This window comes from Urocitellus parryii, chromosome 9, assembly GCF_045843805.1.
Source record: "Urocitellus parryii isolate mUroPar1 chromosome 9, mUroPar1.hap1, whole genome shotgun sequence".
Lineage (NCBI taxonomy): Eukaryota > Metazoa > Chordata > Mammalia > Rodentia > Sciuridae > Urocitellus > Urocitellus parryii.
In genome coordinates, this window is record NC_135539.1 from 77,114,151 (window position 1) to 77,132,655 (window position 18,505).

Below are 18,505 nucleotides of genomic sequence, written 5' to 3' on the forward strand. Positions count from 1 at the left end.
TTTCTCAATGTCTACTATTCTTTAACCTTGCTCTAGAAGAGCCCATGTGTTCCTTCAAATACTGCCATGCATTACTTATAATGACTACGGTTGTGGTGTCCCTCTTTCCTCATGACTCCTATTATTCATTCTTGCTAACAGCTATGACATTTACTCGTACAGTATTTAATTGACTTACTCAAAATCTGTTTCCTCCTTTAGATCTGCCACAGGTTGGAAAATGACGTTTCTTTTGCTTATTCCCAGCACACAGATGTAGTCGTCAGAAACACATTTCTTTCCTATGAGTTAAAAAAAAAAAAAAGAAAGAAAGAAATTAGGAACTACTAATGCATCATGTTTATAAAATGTCATGTGAAGGTGAGATAAGAGTTGGATGCCTCAGAGCCACCTTGGGGTGGATGCAGGGAATTCCAGTTTTGACCACTAAGCTTGGAAATCCTGATGTGTGCCATGGATTACATTTGATAATCAGCTGTCTATCCAGTGGGGACAGCCAGTGCACAGTGTGACAGTGTCCTTTGAGACTTTTCCAGAGTCTCTCCAGGCTTTTCAGGACTGATGAGGAGGACGGCCTGGTTTGTGGTGAGGCCTCCTTTATTTCACACGGCTGATCACCTGCCACTTACCAGAACAGCAGCCACCACACATTTATGCAAAGAACATTTTTAACAATGAATAAATATTTCACTAACTAGTGGAGTAAGGAAAAGTGAACTTAAATTGCAGAAAGACACTGAAAGTTAATGAGTATCCATAAATGAAATCTTAAGAAGTAGAAAGAAATATCAAAAGTATAAATTGATGTAGAAAAACTATCAAAGTAGAAGGAATTAAAGCCAACGCCAGTTCATCAATACTAAAATTAGGTTGGAACTGCTTATATCACCATTTTTATAAAAGCTGTGTTTTTGTAAGCCAGACATCAGAAATTGTATAAAAACACATGTCTGAGATGACTGACCCAGAAACCTGCAGGGCAGGGGTGGCATTGACAAAAATTGGCACAAAAAGCCCGTCTCAGGATTAAATGAAGACTAAATGTGCTGCAGGCACTGAAAGAAGAATGTTATGGGAAGTTCAGTGACAATTTTTTTTTTTTTGAGAATTTTAAATGAATTAAAAGTTTCCTAGAAAATGCAATTTACAAAAATGATTCAAGAAAAAAGAAAAAAACACAAGTGTTTCTATAAATGTCAGAGAAATTCAGCAGTCAAATCTTTCTACAAAGAAAACTGAGTATTTTGATGGATGATTTTGATACATGTTAGACTCTTAGCAACTAGCCAACAGAAAAACAGACAAAATACAGAGAAACAAGAACGTCATGCCACCTGCCATTTTCCTCTTTACCTGTTGAGTCCACCTCTCCAAGCCACAGTGAAACACCAAATAGACAACATTTTTAAGTCAGGGTAACAGATGTAAGCCAGATGAGCGTGGGACTGGTAAACTAATTTGGTAAGCAGGTGAGCGTGGGACTGGTAAACTAATTTGAAGACCTTGCAGTCCAGCAGAAACCAGGCTTACGATTAGACCAGGTCCTAGGAAGCTGGGCACTACCATACTGTGTGGCATACTCAAGTGCCAGCACCAGAATGGTCAGCTGGCCTGGAGCAGCAGAGATGATGGATTTGCATGAGCACAGGTCATCATAAAATTCTAAAATACTGAAGGATACACTTGGGTTCTGAAGGAGAAACATGGTGTGGACACCACCTATCTTCTGTTATGGGATTCTGTGCTCTTAAAAGTTGTGATTGAAGCAATGAGTAAGTCCTAAGTACCTTAAGTAAAAGCTAATTCAAAGTGATTCTCATCACCAGGGAAATAAAACAAGCCCATTTTACAGTCTTGTTAAAAGTCTTAACATGTGTGCAGTAGTTTCTGCCTAATAGATATAAAGCTACTAAATTATTGGATTGTCATCCACCACTAAAAGCAGGAGTAAAGTATTTTATTAATAGGATTTATATTTATTTTTAACCTTGCAAGTCATATAGCAATGCTAAGACTAGCAAAAGCTAAACAAAAAGCAAAAATATCCTCCCCATGAACTCCTACCTTTGCCGTAGGACTCTTTCAGCTTAGTGGTGATCCATTGCATGGCTCTGGCAGAGATTTTGGTTCCAAAGTTTCTATCAAATGGAGAAGGTACTCCACCCTGTTTGTGGTTAAGTTATTAGTTACAAAGTAAGCAGAAATGACAGTTTCTGTAGTTGAACAAGATTCACATTTTCAAGAGATGTGAACCTGCAAATATGGTATGGTTTGGCCTGTTTCTGTCTTGCTGGATTTAGTTGGGTCATAAATCCAAACTCTGATGGCTCACCTAGTTGGCAAGCCTTCCTTCTCGCAGGGCAGGATTCTAATCAACTGGACCATCACCGACGAGTCCCCTCAGGGTTGCAGAGTCTCACATCAGGGTTTCTTATTTTGGGGTAAGGAGAGATGTCAGTTTCCTTTAAGAATCTGACAAACTGTGGATTTTTGTTTTTCCCCCCAAATACACACTTGCCTATTTCATCATATGATTTAAGGACTCATGAACCTTTTGAAATAAATCAATAGACCCTACTTTAAAAGTTCCCTAACATACAAGGAATAGGAGGTAATGATACAAACAGCAGAGACCTTCAAACTGGGAAACCTGGGACCACCTACTTCCCAGCTGAGCTACAGCTGTTATTTGGGGACACACTCAGAAATCATAAAATTAATGCTTACCCTACAGTTCTTTTCCAATTCATTCTGATTTTTTATAAACATCAAGTATCATTGGTTCGATATTCTACTTTAAATCTTATTAAACCCTATATTTAAGAAAGTACTTGCTAGGCTTGGTGGCACATGTCTGTAATCCCAGTAGTTGCAAGGCTGAGGCAAGGTAAATTCAAAGACAGCCTCAGCAACTTAGATAAAAATTAAAAGGGCTGGGGATGTGGCTCAGTGGTTAAGTGACCCTGGATTCAATTATAGATACCAAAAAATTGTTTTTTTAAAATTTGTATACTCTTTCCAAATGAACCAGTGTCACTATTTACATAATGAGTATTTCTTAAAATACTCATAAACTGTAATGATTATAAACGAGAACAAATTCTAAAGCTAGTGAGACTGCTATGATGGAGTAATTCAGCTGCTATTTCTAGTCACCCTAGAATTTACTTCTGAATACATATTTTTCCAAAAATGGCTACAATGAGGCATCAGTTGGAAGACAGTTTGCCTTTGTCTTGAGTAGCACAGAGGCCTCCATGTCACCCAGGCCTCCAGCCCTACCTGCTGCATGTGGCCCAGAACGTTCTTCCTGCAGTCAAACACCCCTTTGCCTTCCTCTGAGTAGAGCTGGTAAATGAAGTCCGTGGTATAGTTCTCGCTGCAGTTCTCATTCCTGCCATGAACGGAAACATCTGAGTTATTTACCAGGTGATGGCAAGCAGGGGTCTCCAGGGAAGCGCTCTACCCGAGCAGCCCAGGGGTGTACAGCCACCTGTCAGGTGGGCTACTTAATCCTTCATCCCTACCCGGACTAGGTATTTTCCCCTTTCTTCATAAAGGTCAAGGGGCTTAATATGATTGGGAGATATCATGGGGAAAAGAAAAAGACTACAGAGCAAAATTAAATTTCAAAATTGCCCTTCATTGCTTTATTTTTTTAACACTGGCTCAGAATAATGCTATGGTCTAAGTGAGGGCAAGTAAATATCAGCCTTGCCAGAAAAATCATTCTATCTAAATGCAAGTGTATTTTTAACAGCATGCAATTGCTGTATTTCTGTCTGTGTTCCTTCAGCATTTATAGTGAGAATCAGAGTGGCAAAGGAGTAATGAGTGCACCTTAGGTTTCATATCACAAGAGAGATTCTAAGAACCTAGGCCTAAAAAGGAAGTAAGATTAGAAATACTGTTTCATTACCTGAGCACAAGACCCCTCTGGATGGAGGTCTTCATTTTCTCTGTCAGGTGTTCCACATTGGACTAGAAAGAATATTTTGTTCATCAGACAATCAAATTATTAGACACTATGTGCCTACTCCAAGATCCTAAGTGCTAGAATATAACAGCAATTGAGAGAGATGGTTTATAGCTTACATTTATTTATTTATTCGTGGGAGACTACAGGAGACAAATAATCAAGATAATAATATATAGGGTAGCAACAGGGCTGTGTTATTGGGCATATTTATTTAGTGAGTGAAAATCATAACTTCCACAAGAAATGCTTTCCAAAATAAATGGATTTCCTTCTTAAAGTATTTATTTTATTTTGTGAATTTGCCTAATGTTTATACAATTATCTATACACTATTTTTTTAGAGCTCTCAGAAAATAACTACCTGTTGCCTGACTTTATATAGAATCTCATACAAATGCTTAATAAACATTTTCTGACCAAGGTAACATTTTATAGGCTCGTGCATACATAAATTTTCTTAAGAAAATCGGTCTTGAAAGAATGTGCAAAAAACATTTCAGTCCATGCAAGGAAGATTACTAAAGGGCGGTAATTTCCTAATGACTCATCCTAAAAAATGAGTCACTGAATTTGTCATAATTACATTTCTTAACCATCTACCATGTGCCAGGAGCCATAAGTGCCAATAAGGCATTGTCTTTAGAGAGACCTCAAGTATTAACAGTTCAATATTGTCAATAAATTCATGCAATGTCCATGTCACCAAACATCTCATTACTTGATTCAGTTCAGAAACATAACATAACTTGCTTAAAAACAGTGGCTCAACTTGTCTCATCTGTCCCTGCTTATCCTTTTGCAAAGTTGAATGGTTCATGACTGGGCCTAGCCCCACCTCCCCACCCAATCCGTGACCACCTGCTGCGGGCACTGAAGCTGCCACCAGCTCTGCCAGATGCCCACCGGTCCTTCCTCCAATCCAGCAGCCTGGTTCTGGCCAGGCTGGGGCCAGTCAAGGAAGAGCCTGGAAGGACTGGCCGAACCAGCCATTGGCCTGAACGAACTAAAGGAATTGGGAAGCTTTAAGCCTCCTTTGTCAGTCATCGCAGATCTTAGGATTTTAAAAGAGCTACAGCAACACCCAGTAAGTCCTTGTGTCAGTCAGGCCTGGGGGCCATGATGTGCAATGTAGGTTCATCAACCGGTACAGGTCCCCAGCACTGCAGGGCAAAGACCACCCTCCAGCTACCACAAACTCCCCACCCTTGGATCCACAAAGATTCCAGAGGCCTGGGACTGAGGTCATACATAATAAGCCTGCTCAACATATTGGATCCCATTAAACAAGTATCACCTTTCGGTGACTTATGTCACACATGAGAAAAAACATAAAAGAGATGAAATCTCTGCACAAGCCTGTTTTCACACACAGGAATAAAAGGTGTCCTTCGACTCTGTTCATTGTCACCCATCAAAAGAGCTCCCGATACTAAAGTCACAGGATCTGAATAAAACAAGGCAATAACTGAAGAGCATACAGCTTTGGATATTTTACAACACCATCTCTATCCCCTAAAAACGCAATCAGTGACAAATGTGATTATGAACTTAGCGGTACCACATGGATTCTGAACTAAACAGTGCTCATGGGGGCCTGACCCTTTTATGTACCTGCAGATCTCTGATGTCAAATGGCTCTTCAAAAATGTAGGCGGCATCAGCTCCAGCTGCGAGGCCCCCCATGTTGGCCAGGTAGCCACAGTAGCCCCCCATGGTCTCGATGATGAACACTCGACGCTTGGTCCCGCTGGCCGACTGTTTGATTCTGTCACATGTCTGGTCATAGAAAAGGAGATCAGTCATTCCAAGTCAGGCCACTGGCCAGTGCCAGATGTGCACCAGCCTAGAGCCTTGCGCCCCTCAAGAGGTATAGCAAGTCCCTCCACCAAGCCCGAGTGAGCAGTCATGAGCACTGGACATAGCGAGGAACAGTATGCATAGCTGCCTGGACCTTGCCTCAGTAACCTGAGCCAGCCTCTGCATTTATTTACCAGGGCCACCTAGAAGCTATGATCACCTATGGTGGAGGCCTGGCCACTGTCCTTCTCCTGGGTGCCTTAGGAGGTGATGGGGAAGATGGTCACTCAAGACAGTTCACCTTTGCTTTTATCCTTGTTTTGATACTAGGGATTGAACCCAGGGACACTTAAACTGAGAGCCACATCCCTAGCCCTTTTTAATATTTTGAGACAGGGTCTCCCTGAGTTGCTGAGGCTGGCATTGAAATCACAATCTTCCTGTCCCGGCCTCCCAAACTGATGGGATTATAGGCGTGTGCCACCACACCGAGTGAGCCCTTGCTAGTGCAAATCTAGATTTTATGCAAATGCCAACTATCCAGCTTAGTTCATGGAAATCACTACACTATTTTTGAAAAGCTGTCTGTGCCATGGGGTTTTATTCACCTTTAGTTCTGGCATGTATGCTACATCATGTTTAGGGGTACCTCTAGTCAGAGACAGACAGTAAGTAGTTTCTTAAAGGCATCCAGAGAAGTCTTCCAGATACATGGACAACTGGTCTCAAAATGAAACGTCTTTCATCCAACTTCCAGGCTCCTGGCAAGCAACTCAGGAACATCCAGGGAACATCCAACTGCTGCCTCCCACCTGGGGCACAGATCTAGGTGCCATTTATTTCCTCAGTGCTCTGCCAAAACTTCTAACCCTGGCCCCAGCACCCAATCTATTCACACAAAACTGAGATCCAACTTTAAAATCCAAATCTAATCAACTTCTTGCTTTACTCAAAATCTTCCACCAACTACTTCAAGTACAGCTCAAAACCTTGAGATGGAACCCCTGGCCTACCAGCTCCCATGGTCAGGTCCACTCCTGGCTCCAGCCCCCGTCCTGATTTGCAGACATGCTGCACTTGGATTGTCTTGGTGGTCTTCGTACACTCTGGGCATGTAGTGGGCTGCATAGAAGCCCCCAGAGGGATCCTGATTCTAATCCTAGAATCTACAAATTAAGCTAAGGATTATCCAGGTAGCCCGTAAATGCCATTACATGGGTCCTTACAAGGGGGAGTCAGAGGAGATGGGACACAGCAGCGGCAGACCAGTAAGCACTGAGCAATATTCCTCATGCTGGCCTGGAGGAAGGAGGAAAGGCCAGGGGCCAAGGCACCCAGCGCCTGCACCTTGACGTCAGCTCCCCAACTTCTGCCTTCAGAGACGTAGAAAATAGCGAGTGCTTCTTGAGAGTACACTGGCACATGCACAGTAACTTCAACAACAGGAAACTCATAGATACCTTCTTCCCTCCTTCCCTCTGACCCAGTTCAATGTCATTTCTTCAGGAAAACTGTCTAATCTCTAGGATTCTACAGTTCTCTCTTGTAGGGGCTCTTGTGACACTGGGTGCCCTTTCCTGATAGAAACCACCCCAGGACAAGGTCCTGCAGTTACTTGTGAAGGTATTTGATTTGGGTGTCTCTTCCTCACTAGATTCCACAAGGGCAGGCATCCTGGGCTGGGCTTACCCACTGTGGCACAGTCAGCAGCTCCAGTGCTGAGCTAAGTACTCAGTCAATGTCACAGAATAAAATAGATGCACATATGAAATAGACTGGCCCATGTCATCAACCAGTCCAGAGCCCATCATACAGGATTCCCTAAACTAGTCTCCAGAGCACTTAATGGAGAGTGAAGTCACTAGGGGACACAGCCCTGGGGAAAATTTCTGGGAAGATTTGTACTAGAAGAAAAACTACAAGCTATAGTTTAAATACCCTTAGTATTTTTACACTGGGTTTTCAAAACTATAAATGAAAGGTGAAAAGATAAGGAGGGGTTTACTATAGCATTAAGGCAGAAGGAAAGACAGTGGGCTGTACTGTGGGGACACAGTCTTGCTCTGCTAACAAGCTAGGAAGTCATATTTTTCTGACTAGCTGGCTGACTGCTGAACTCCAGGGACCAGTGATTGAATAGGGGCAGCGACTGCGCAGGGGTCAGGAGGGGCCGGTGCCACTGTCTGCTGGCAGGGAGCCAGCAAGTCTCATTTCCGGTCAGTGAACACGGGTAGTTCTGTGCTACTTGCAAATTGAGCAGTCTAAACTAGCTCAGGTGTTCAAAGAGAGTAAGGCCTAGGCACTGTCCTGGGCCCTAACAGTGTTCAGTGATGAGGAGCTATTTTACTGGTTTATCTGGGCTCTTATTTAACATGCAAAGAACCAGAATTCCAAGAAGGATAAGTGGGGTCCAAGGGAGCCTTGACCCTGGTGGTTATGAGTTGGGGCCTCTGGAGGCACAAGAACCAGTGCCAGAAGGCAATAACGAGGATGTTTCCATCGGTTCAAGAATCAAATGCTAGGATTCTAGTGGAAAGTTGAGACACTTGGCCCAAGTGTGTGTGTGTGTGTGTGTGTGTGTGTGTGTGTGTGTGTGTGGTGGAGGGGGGGAGGTCCTCTCCTTTTCCTGCATTCTAATTCAACCCAGAACAAAAACCTCAGATAAAACTGCTATTTTCTGAAGTTCTGTACCGAGTTGAGCTAAAGAAACTCTCCAACAGTCATGACTTTTCATTGCAAACTCTGAACTAACTCAGATATGAATGTCTTAAGAGGCCCACAGGACACACTGAGTCAGAAGTTACCAGCGTGCTTGGCCACCATCCTTTTTCTCATCCTTGGTGAGGAACAGTCTAGGCAGCAAAGGCCTTTGGAGCTACCAAATATTCTCAGGTCTAATGTAAAGGAGTCACAGGCCATGAAGGCCTAGCACGTCACACATGCTGCAATGTGGTCACTGGCACCTGCTGGATTAGTCCCTACCCACAGAGTGCGGCAGTCAGTGAGCTCCTAGGGAGCCTCTTCATCTCTCTAGGAAGACTGTGCTTCCAGGCAGTGGATCCCACTTTTGTGCAGATGAGCACTGCTTCATCTTGGAGTCCTCATACTTACCAGGTACCTAAGCCCCCTTTCCGCACGCTCCCATGCCTTGTTCTGTGATGTTCCGCTAAGGTCACATCTCTAGCTATTCAAATTCAGGCAGGAGCAGCAGGCCTCACCAGAAAGGATGGCCACAGCTCACCTTGTTTATGTGGTGCAGAAACATTATGCAAAGGGCTTTATACAACATCTCACTTTCAGTCAATACAAACAGGCTCTCCCTGCGAGAAACTAGGAAAAATTACCTTATTACAGAAAATGTGACATAAAGCCAATCTCGTAGGAAACAAAAAAGTAATAATAAATTTGGCCCATTTATCCTAAGAGACTAAGTGGGTGGGTTTCCCTTCAATGTCCACTTGGGGGAAGGCAGGGAGTGAAGGGGAACTGAGAACTGGAAATGAGAGCTGGACCTCACAGCGATGTTCTTAAGGCAGAAGAGTCAAATTGTTAAACACAACAAAGCAAAAGCCGACAGAGTTCTCTTACCTCAACCACTGCATCCAGGCCAGTATCAGAGCCAATACTTATGTCTGTGCCTGGGACATTGTTGCTAATGGTAGCAGGCAGAACGCACACAGGGATGCAAAACTCCTCATGGCTGTCGCGAGCATTAGCCATCATGATCGCCCCGGAGTAAGCCTGAAGCAGCAGGGCCACGGCAGTTAGCAGGCACAGGCTCGTCACCTGCCAGTCACTGGGTGTGGGCTGTGGCTCCAGGGATGTGACAGAGAGGGGCCTGAGTCGCCAGTGGGAAGCAGCTTCATGCAGGGCTACAGAGCCCACAGGGCCGGATGAGCACTGCAGGAGCAGAGCAAGCTCCAACAACACGGGGCCACAGGGTGCAGCCCGACCTCCTCCCCCGTGTCCCGCAGCAGCGGCCACAAGCAGTGGAGTCTGGTGGTGCAAGGCAGCAGCAAAGCAGGCACGAAGCAAAGCAGGGGTGGAGGCGGCACAAGTGTGTTAGTCATTAGACCGTCAGCAGCTCATTTCTTGGCATCTCAAAGCGAGTGGGAGAGCTGATTAGGCTGGGAAGTCTAAGCGCAACACCAATCCTGTAACTTCTGCAGGGAGGTGTGGGGAGAGCACAGGGCTGTGAGGTCGACATCAAATGACTGGCATCACAGATGCAAAGCAGGGTCACCTGCAGGCAGGCACTGCGGCGCCATGGAGGGCTGAAGTGGAAGAAGGCGTGCAGATACGTTACCTGCAGCCTTAGCTCAGGGGCATAACTGCTCTGTTTGGGGAATCCACTTCCCTCTGGAGGAAGCCTCCCTTTCAGGGGCCTCGGGAGAGCTTAGATTAAGCAGGATCTGGCTTTGATGTCAAAAGGTGAGCTATTCAGCCCCTAGACAGAGGTTGAACTCTCTGCCTCAGGAGAGGTAACCAAATTAGTAGTAGGATACAGGTCCACTTACCCATAGTTCCTAAATCCAAGCAGCCTCCAACAGAACAAGGTATTTTTATGAAACATTTGCTGGCAAATCTGACCCAGTTATAGTCTTTTTTGGTCCTACTTAATACATCTTCTCAGTGTTCTGCAGAAACTTCTATGGTAACAGGGTATGCCCTGAATTGCCTTTGTTTTTGTTGGTGCTGGGGATGAACCCAGAACCTTGTGCATGTTACCAAGTGCTCTGCCACTGAGTCATTGCCCTTGTCCTTCTGTATTGCCTTTCTGTGACCCAAAATGTGCAGCCTGAGGATTCTGGACAATGAGCCGTGGACCTGTGCAGGTTAGTCCTTGGAGCAGTTAGTTTGGAGGTGACATGGGGCCATTTGCACTGGATGACGATGAACGAAACAGGAGCAGGGTGCCCACATGTGGCCCCCCACTCAGCCCTGATCCTCTGCTTCCACCCAAGCTGGGCCCATGGCTAGTCTCTGTGTGGCCTCTGCCTATCCAGCTTTGGTGTGGCAGTTAGCACAGCACTTGTTCATCTGGGGGAACCCACTGGCCAGTACCCATACTCTTTTGATGGGCTCCTCAGCACTTTCTAGCTCTGGGTCAGTTGAGGACAGGCTGTGGAGAAAGCAGCTGTCTCTCTGAGAAAGCTGTTGCTGGAAGTCAAAGGGACATAGGCCATGGCCCCGGACAGAGTGCTCTCCGTGGGCCAGCTGGGGTCGGGTGGAGGAGGCGGCAGGTGAGCAGCAGGGTTAGTGACTTTGTTTCTCCTGAAACCTCCGATGGCAGTGGTACTGCTGTAGCACTTCCTACCTTCTGTTTCCCATTGCTCCTTTTGTCTCCTTCAATCTCTAAGCAAATGAGAGGAAAACTTTGGACACGACAGCCCCCTGCCCAGGGAGGTAGGACACTCCAAAGACACACAAGCAAGTCTTGCCTGCAGATCCTGAGTGAACACCAGTGACTTGCCCTGCTCAGGGCTCCAGGGTGGACACTTTAAGACACCATCAAGCTACCCTGGATAGAGCTACCCACACCGAGAGAAGAGATGGGGCACAGTCATGGAAGAAGTCAATGACACGTTCAGGTTTGGTCTTCACCCCTTTAGGACACGTGGAAGGACTCTTAGCTGTTTTTTTCACCCCTCACCGGGCTCCAGGGCCCAGAGCAATCAGATAGGGACCTAGTCATGGTTTTCAATTTCATGGTCATCATCACTGACCAGGGATATGGGCAGGGCTGTAGTCACTGCCACCTTTGTGGCAACAACAGCTCGTGCTTAGCTTGCTTTGATTGTGTTGTTGCCAGGAACAAAGTGCTGTACGATTGTGGAGGAATAAAAAGTAAGTTCAACAGAAAAGCCTACAGCTACCTCAGGAGAGTTTTCTAAATGCCTGCTCTGAGGTACTGTGTGGGTTTTGCTCTATCCAGAAGACCCACGGACACTTCAGCTCCTGAGATCCCCTTGAAGGGATGCATCTGCAAGCTGAGCATCACTGCTACCAAGTGGGAAAGGATCAGTGAAAACAATAATTGGTTATCCAAAGACAATGATATCTGTATCACATAAGACTAGCTCAGGGTTTGTCAGCCTCAACAGGGTTGACATCCTGAGCCAGATCACTCCCTGTGGTAGAGACTGTCCTATACCTCCCAGGACACTGAGCAGCATCCCTGGTCTTGGCCAATGAGATGCCAGAAGCAGTCTCTCTCCTGGCTGCAGCAATCCAAAATACCCTTCAATGCTCAAAATGCCCCTTGGTGCAAAACCATCCACAGCTGAGAATCGCCAAGCTCCCTGAACAAAAGGAGTGATTTGGTATTGGAGATGCCCATGGATTTTAAATGCGAAGGCCATCTAGGGCCAAGCAGACATCACACCAGTAGAAACAGAGTACCTAGATGTGAGTGTGCAGGGAGCTCCTAGGGCCTGTGTAGGACACCGGCTTTATGCTACCAATAACGTGAGTGAGATGATACTAACTTGCTTTGGGCCCTGACCCACCAGAACCAGTGGCAGGAGGGACCCCGGGTGACCTGTGTAGAGTGCTGCATGCCCCATTTCCTGCAGAGGATTCGTGGTTATGACTAGCCTAGCCCAGTTTAACCCCAAATCAAAACGACTGAAATTGACTTCATTTTGCCCAAAAAACATATCTTTGGAAGAAGCCAATGACATGTTCAGGTTTGGTCTTCACCCCTTTAGGACATGTGGAAGGACTCTTAGCTGTTTTCTCACCCCTCACCAGGCTCCAGGCCCCAGAGCAATCAGAGCAGTCACTGGCCCAGCCTTGGCCACCTACCTTGAGATGGCAGAACAAAGAGGACCTGGCTCCTTGGAGCCTCAGAAACAGCACATGAGGAAGACCACACATATCCCTTGCCATGTGATCATGCCTGAGGCTCTCAGGAATGATCAACTACCTGCTCCTTCTTTTTCTTTCTCAGACATCATTGTTGGTTAACCTAGCTTTGAGAAACTCAAACAAATAAAAGACCAAATTTAAGAAAAGTCACAAAAACTCCCTCTAAGGGAAGTAGGATAGATGGTTTGGGTTTTGTCCTCCAATTTACTTTGGTTTTCAAATTTTCAACTATGTATCTATTCTCTTTCAACAATCTTGGAAGAAACAGTTCTTTATAGCAGAGGAGCTCAGAATCGTAAGATAGGAGACTCTTTCCTTGGTGCCTAAGAGTGTGTTATCAAGGGAACAAAAGCCTTGGCTGGCACCTGCAGAAGCTCCCACCCACGGCAAAGGACAGCCTCCAGGTCCCCATCCATCCCCCCGGAGGTGAGCTTTAACTATGTGACAATGAGTAAACAAGCAACTCAAGTCCAACTGCTTCTCTGAGGAACTCAGTCTACAGAGACCCCCAATCTAGGCAAGGCAGGCGAGAGAGAAAGAAAAAGACAAATTCATTTTGTGGTAGACGCAGATCTTTACATTCACAAAGATCCATCCAGAGCCCAAATCAGTTGAAAGCAGCAAAAACAGTAACAATCACCAAGAAGCACATGCAAGATCTAAGCAAAAGGTTAGTGACTGCAAATACACACGCACCACTTTCAGCAGACACGATCACACTGCTATAGTAACAAAGCAGGAAGAAGTTTAAGCACTTGAGAAAAGCAAGAAATAAGTGCTAATCATTACTTACCCTTGAGATCTTATCTTAAAAGCTTTTGGGCTTTTATTTACCAGCACTAGAAATAGGTTTTTTGGTGATAGGAGTTTAAAAAAAAAACTCCAAAAACTTTCATAAGAACTAGATCTCACAAGGAAAATAAAAACCAGAGACTTAACTGAAATATTTGACAACAAATTAAGTCAAATGTATTCTGATTTAGATACTGATCTTCAAACTCCCATATGAATTATCAAGGCTAACTACAAATATGATACATAGAATGCACTTCTGTGTTTCCTTATTGCCTTCTGGCAAAAAAATTAAAAATCAAAGCAGCATCAATATTTTTAGATTGTAATTTAGAATTGCCAATTAAGGAGGAAATGACATTGACAGCATAGCGAAAAACACAACAAATGCAAACAGAGGATTCAATAATCAATGAATAAAATTACCAAATATTGAATTTCCACCCTTAGACATCAAGGCAGAGAACCACGGTCCAGGTTTTATCACAGTAAGATTTACAGACTGGAAGTAAATGAGGCTCCGCCAAAACAAACAAAAATCTTCATAGTTATCAAATCTCAGAGCTATTCAATGGCCTTGGCAGTGATAGTGCCTCAGCTATACAGAAGAGGTTGCAAAACTTCGAGGAACTAGATCAATTTTTTTCAGAGGCAAAAGGGCTTTTGAATATACCTTAGGAAAAAAAAAGAAAAGAAAAAGCCAAAAGATTTCTTTGAGCCCATGCAGGCACTGCCCAGCTGCCTGGGGCCTATTTCTAGTGCACTGGTAGATAAAAGGGGCAGGCCTGAGGTTAGCAGCAGCGCGCCTGCTTTGCTGGCACGCGCACTTACGTCGGTGATAGTGTTCAGAGCTGTGTCTGACCCGATGCTGAAATCGGAACCGGGTACATTGTTGGAGACAGTGGCAGGAACCATAACCATGGGGATACAGAGCTCCTCGTATTTCTCCCGGGCCGCTGACAGCTCTAGGAGTCCCAGGTAGGCCTGTCAGACAAGTGTGTGTGATTGTGGGGCCAGGAAGCTGGGAGGGGCGCAGCGGGCACAGAGGGTATCGCTGGGAGTGCAAGCACAGGAGAGCCTCAGGGAGCCACTTCCAGCACAGCACACAAGGTACATATTGGGATACCACAGAAGTACATTCAGTCCAAGGGTGAGAGGTTTGCTGACTACAGGGGAGAAAGCAGGACATTATCACGTAGAACACTAACTCTTATTGGTGAGAGGCTGATTACTTGAGGTTCTTACATTTCTTCAAAGTAAATCAAAAGATTATCACAGGACTGATCTTTATCCAAGAGTACATAATTAAGGTCTGTAGTCCAACACGTGACTCTGAAGAAACTGAAAAAAGAAAATCTAACCGTGTGACTACCTTCCTCTGTAAAGAGCCAATGGGCTTCACATTGAAGAGATGGAATGATTTCTATAGACAGGAATCAAATCAGATCTCACCAAATAGGTGAATCTCAGATAAGAAGTTAAGCTTTGGCTTCCACATTAGGTGTCTTTCCTGGAACTGGGTCAACCTTAGGCCACCTGCTATTCTTCTGCATTACAATCAAGCCAGTGGCAACGGGGCCTCAGACGGGGCCTCAGAATCCATAACCCAAGTTCCTAAAGAGCAGCCAACAAGTTTTGTGCTTGTGTGAAAACAGGGTCGATAGTCACATGTCCAAAACTATCAAGCAGGTTAACAGACAACGACTTACCTCAAATCCACCAATGATCAAGAGGGCATTGATACTATGAGCACGTATCTGCTCAGCAATCTCTTTCAAGAACTTCCCGGGCAGGACACTAGAAACAAATGGACCAAGAGATGAGGTCAGGCACCGTCCAGCTGTACACAGTCCCCCATGTGCATCACACCTGCAGCCCCTCGGCAACCCCTCCGCCCCAGGTCTTGCCTCCCACCTCTCATCGTGGCCACATTCTACGGCACTATGGTAGTGGACTGTTAGCTGCTTTTTTCCGACCCTTTGTTGCAGAGACAGCAGCAGAGTGCCAGGGGATGGACACCCAAGGCATCAGTGGCCATAAGTCACATCTCGAGAGAGTATTTTCCACAAATATTTGGGAAGAAGCACTTCAGCTAATCCTGCACCTGAAAAGCCTCCTTCTGCCTTATTAGAAAACAATAAACCAAAGCAGCTTGTAATTATTAACAGTAATTGTCTAAATAGAAATTTGTAGCTTCCTGTGAACGTTTTTATTCAAAAAAAGAAAAAAAATTTTTTTTTTTTTGTACCAGGGATTGAATCCAGGGGCACTTAACCACTAAACCACATCCCTAGCCCGGTTTTATATTTTACTTAGAGACAGGGTCTTGTTAAGTTGCTGAGGCTGGCTTTGAACTCGCAATCCTCCTGCCTCAGCCTTCTGAGTCGTTGAGATTACAGGCCTGTGCCACTGCACTCAGTTTATAATTTAATCTCATACACCTACACTTGCTATCCAGGCTTGCTCTGCTGGTACCCTTCTGTGTTGTTGCCTACTTCAAATGACATGATCAACAATGTAACACCAGGCAAACGATACTGTGCTCTATGGTCTGCCCAAGGTTCCACCCAACACCTATCCCTTATCTTGCTTTCTGTGTTTTTTTATTTTTTTGATTTTTGTTTGTTTTTGTGTGGTGCTGGGGATTGAATGCAGGGCTTTATGCATGTGAGGCAAGCACTCTACCAACTGAGCTCTATCCCCAGCCACATCCCTTGTCTTCCTTTCATGCTTATGTGAGGATATAAAGTACTTATATTTTTGGTAGATTTATAAAAATATGTAGGGCAAAAATACTCAAACAGAGCAAAAGAGTGTATATGTCTAACTGCAAAGTCCCTCCTAGCCTTCTGATGCAGATTTTGAAACATCGTTAGAATCTGTCCAAAGCCCCCAACCTGTTCTTCCTGACTCAAGAGCAACGCCCAGCACACCAATGCTGGAAGTGTCTTGGCCAGTCTGCTGAAGCCTGGAAGTACCTAAAGATACATCTCCTTCCACTAGAGCTTTCCAGGAAACCAACCCCAGGGCACATGGTCCGACTGGAAGACTGAACACAGGCCGATCTGAAGAACTAATCCAGCCCTGTGGGACCCTGTTAGCAGCAGGTGATCTTGGAAGTCCTAGTTTTAAAGCAGAACAAAGGGTTGAGATAATTTTCTAGGGACAATAAGTCACTATCAGATGGAACCCTATATAACATTTACCTAAAAATTACTTTCTTTCCGTATCAAAATATAAACTATAATAATGACTGGCATTAATAGTGCACCCCTGGGATTATCAAAGATGAAAAGGACTTTCACTTAATATTAAATAATATACCTCATTAGATTATCCTTCCCCCAGCTATGGGGAAACACTGAAGCATACTATAATTCAGATAAACACATTTTCACATCAAAATTACTCGTGTTATTTTTTCAAGTGTGGAAATGAGCCCAGAGCCGCTATGGGGTTCCCTTTGTGTCATTCCCAACACCACAAACCTGCTCCAGCAAGATTTTAGTGCCTGTTCACACAGCAGGTTACTACAGCCCAGTGACGATTACCTCTCTTGAAACCTCCAATGAGTTGTGCGGTTTTGCTCTTCCAAAGTATGGAATGAAGAACTGATTGGACAAAAGTGTCCAAAAGCTATGTTCTCTCTCTTTCCAAGCCCTGGGACTCACCCCCAGTTCCCAAACATAATCGGGTTCCCAGAGCGAGGACAGGTAGGTGCCCCAATGCCTCTTTGTTTAGGAATTCCTTCCAAGATATCAGAAGAGGCACCCACATCCAGCCACTCTTCTAGAACGTGCCCGTTTCTTCTTCCTTGAGAGCAGGTTGAGAGTTAAGATTTGGCAATTACCGTTTTGTCCCAAGAATGGACCCTCCTTGGCCAGTCCAACCTCCAACATCTGACCAGCCGATTTCTTTGATCTGATAGGCAAACACAAACAGCAAAGTGAGAGATAAAAGGGACTAGGGACACTTTAAAAAGGAGCTCAGATTCCTGTACCTTCAATAGGCTGCATTCCCAGGAAGATTTTGAAGCATTACAAAACCATGCTCTCAAGAGTGTTGCTGAGGGAGTGAAGACCAGGACTCCCAGCTTCCACCATGTGCCTGGGTATGTCAACTCCCTGGGGGCCTCTAACATGTGCTGTGAGGGCTCCTGCCAACGTATATCTGAAATAAAGATATCATCCCACTCCAGTGTGCCTATCCAGGCCCATATGCATCAACAAACACGCACGTGTGTGTGTGTGTGTGTGAGAGAGAGAGAGAGAGACACACAGAGACAGAAAAACAGACCATAGTGGAGGGGATCCAACATAATGCTGCTGAGAACCACAAGTTGGAAGTTATAACTGCCAGTTTTGAAGGGAGTAATTCTTTTTTAAAAATTTGTTCTAATGAGTTATACATGACAGTAGAATACATTGACACATCACACTGACACATCATACATAAATAGAGTATAACTTCTCATTCTTCTGGTTGTATGTGGGGTAGTTACAGGGGTTGGGGGATCATATACACACATAGGGTAACGATGCCTGATTCATTTTACTGTCGTTCCTACCCCCACGCCCCCTCCCCTCCCTTCATTCCCCTCTGTCTAATCCAAAGTACCTCTATTCTCCCTAGCCCACCCCCAGCCCCTTACTGGGAATTAGCATCTGCTTATCAGAGAAAACATTTGGCATTTGGTTCTCTGAGACTGGCTTAATTATTTACATAAAGCAAAGAACAGCTTAATACTAGTAAGTCTCCCAAAGCCTCAACAGGAACAATGGCAGAGCGAGATGCCCTTGAGGATGGCAGGGTTCCTAGTCCCCTCTCTGCTGCTCAGACTAGGACAGAGGGACCCTATCTTACTGGGTGCTGTCCTTCAGCTGCCCAAGGTGGAAAGGGACTGTGGGGTGCTCCTCAGGGCTGCCAATTAGGTGACTGGACCCCACCTCTCCGCCGCTCCTGCCTCCTGGGCTGGCGCTGGCTCCTCTGGCTCTATTCTTTCAACAAGGCCCCGGACTTTGCTCCTGCTCTTGTCCTACCTCCACTCCACTGGGGAAACACCAAGTT

The 18,505-nt window shown here is 45.1% G+C and overlaps 1 protein-coding gene and 1 non-coding gene across 3 annotated transcripts in view; both read right to left on the bottom strand.

Annotated features, from left to right (window-relative positions):
* Pfkp (phosphofructokinase, platelet) overlaps positions 1–18,505 on the bottom strand; it is a 55,895-nt gene that overhangs the window by 589 nt on the left and 36,801 nt on the right. For both annotated transcript variants that reach the window (XM_026412639.2, XM_077802317.1), the window contains 8 exons: positions 17,289–17,359; positions 15,148–15,235; positions 14,270–14,422; positions 5,591–5,755; positions 3,920–3,981; positions 3,283–3,394; positions 2,065–2,164; positions 179–281 (listed from right to left, as the gene is read on the bottom strand). In XM_026412639.2, coding sequence (XP_026268424.1) covers positions 179–281; positions 2,065–2,164; positions 3,283–3,394; positions 3,920–3,981; positions 5,591–5,755; positions 14,270–14,422; positions 15,148–15,235; positions 17,289–17,359 — 854 coding nt within the window. The remainder of the gene's footprint in view (positions 1–178; positions 282–2,064; positions 2,165–3,282; positions 3,395–3,919; positions 3,982–5,590; positions 5,756–14,269; positions 14,423–15,147; positions 15,236–17,288; positions 17,360–18,505) is intronic.
* Positions 3,664–3,722, bottom strand: LOC113200252 (small nucleolar RNA SNORD103/SNORD85). Its single transcript, XR_003303019.1, has one exon. It is a non-coding gene; the product is annotated as a small nucleolar RNA SNORD103/SNORD85 (small nucleolar RNA).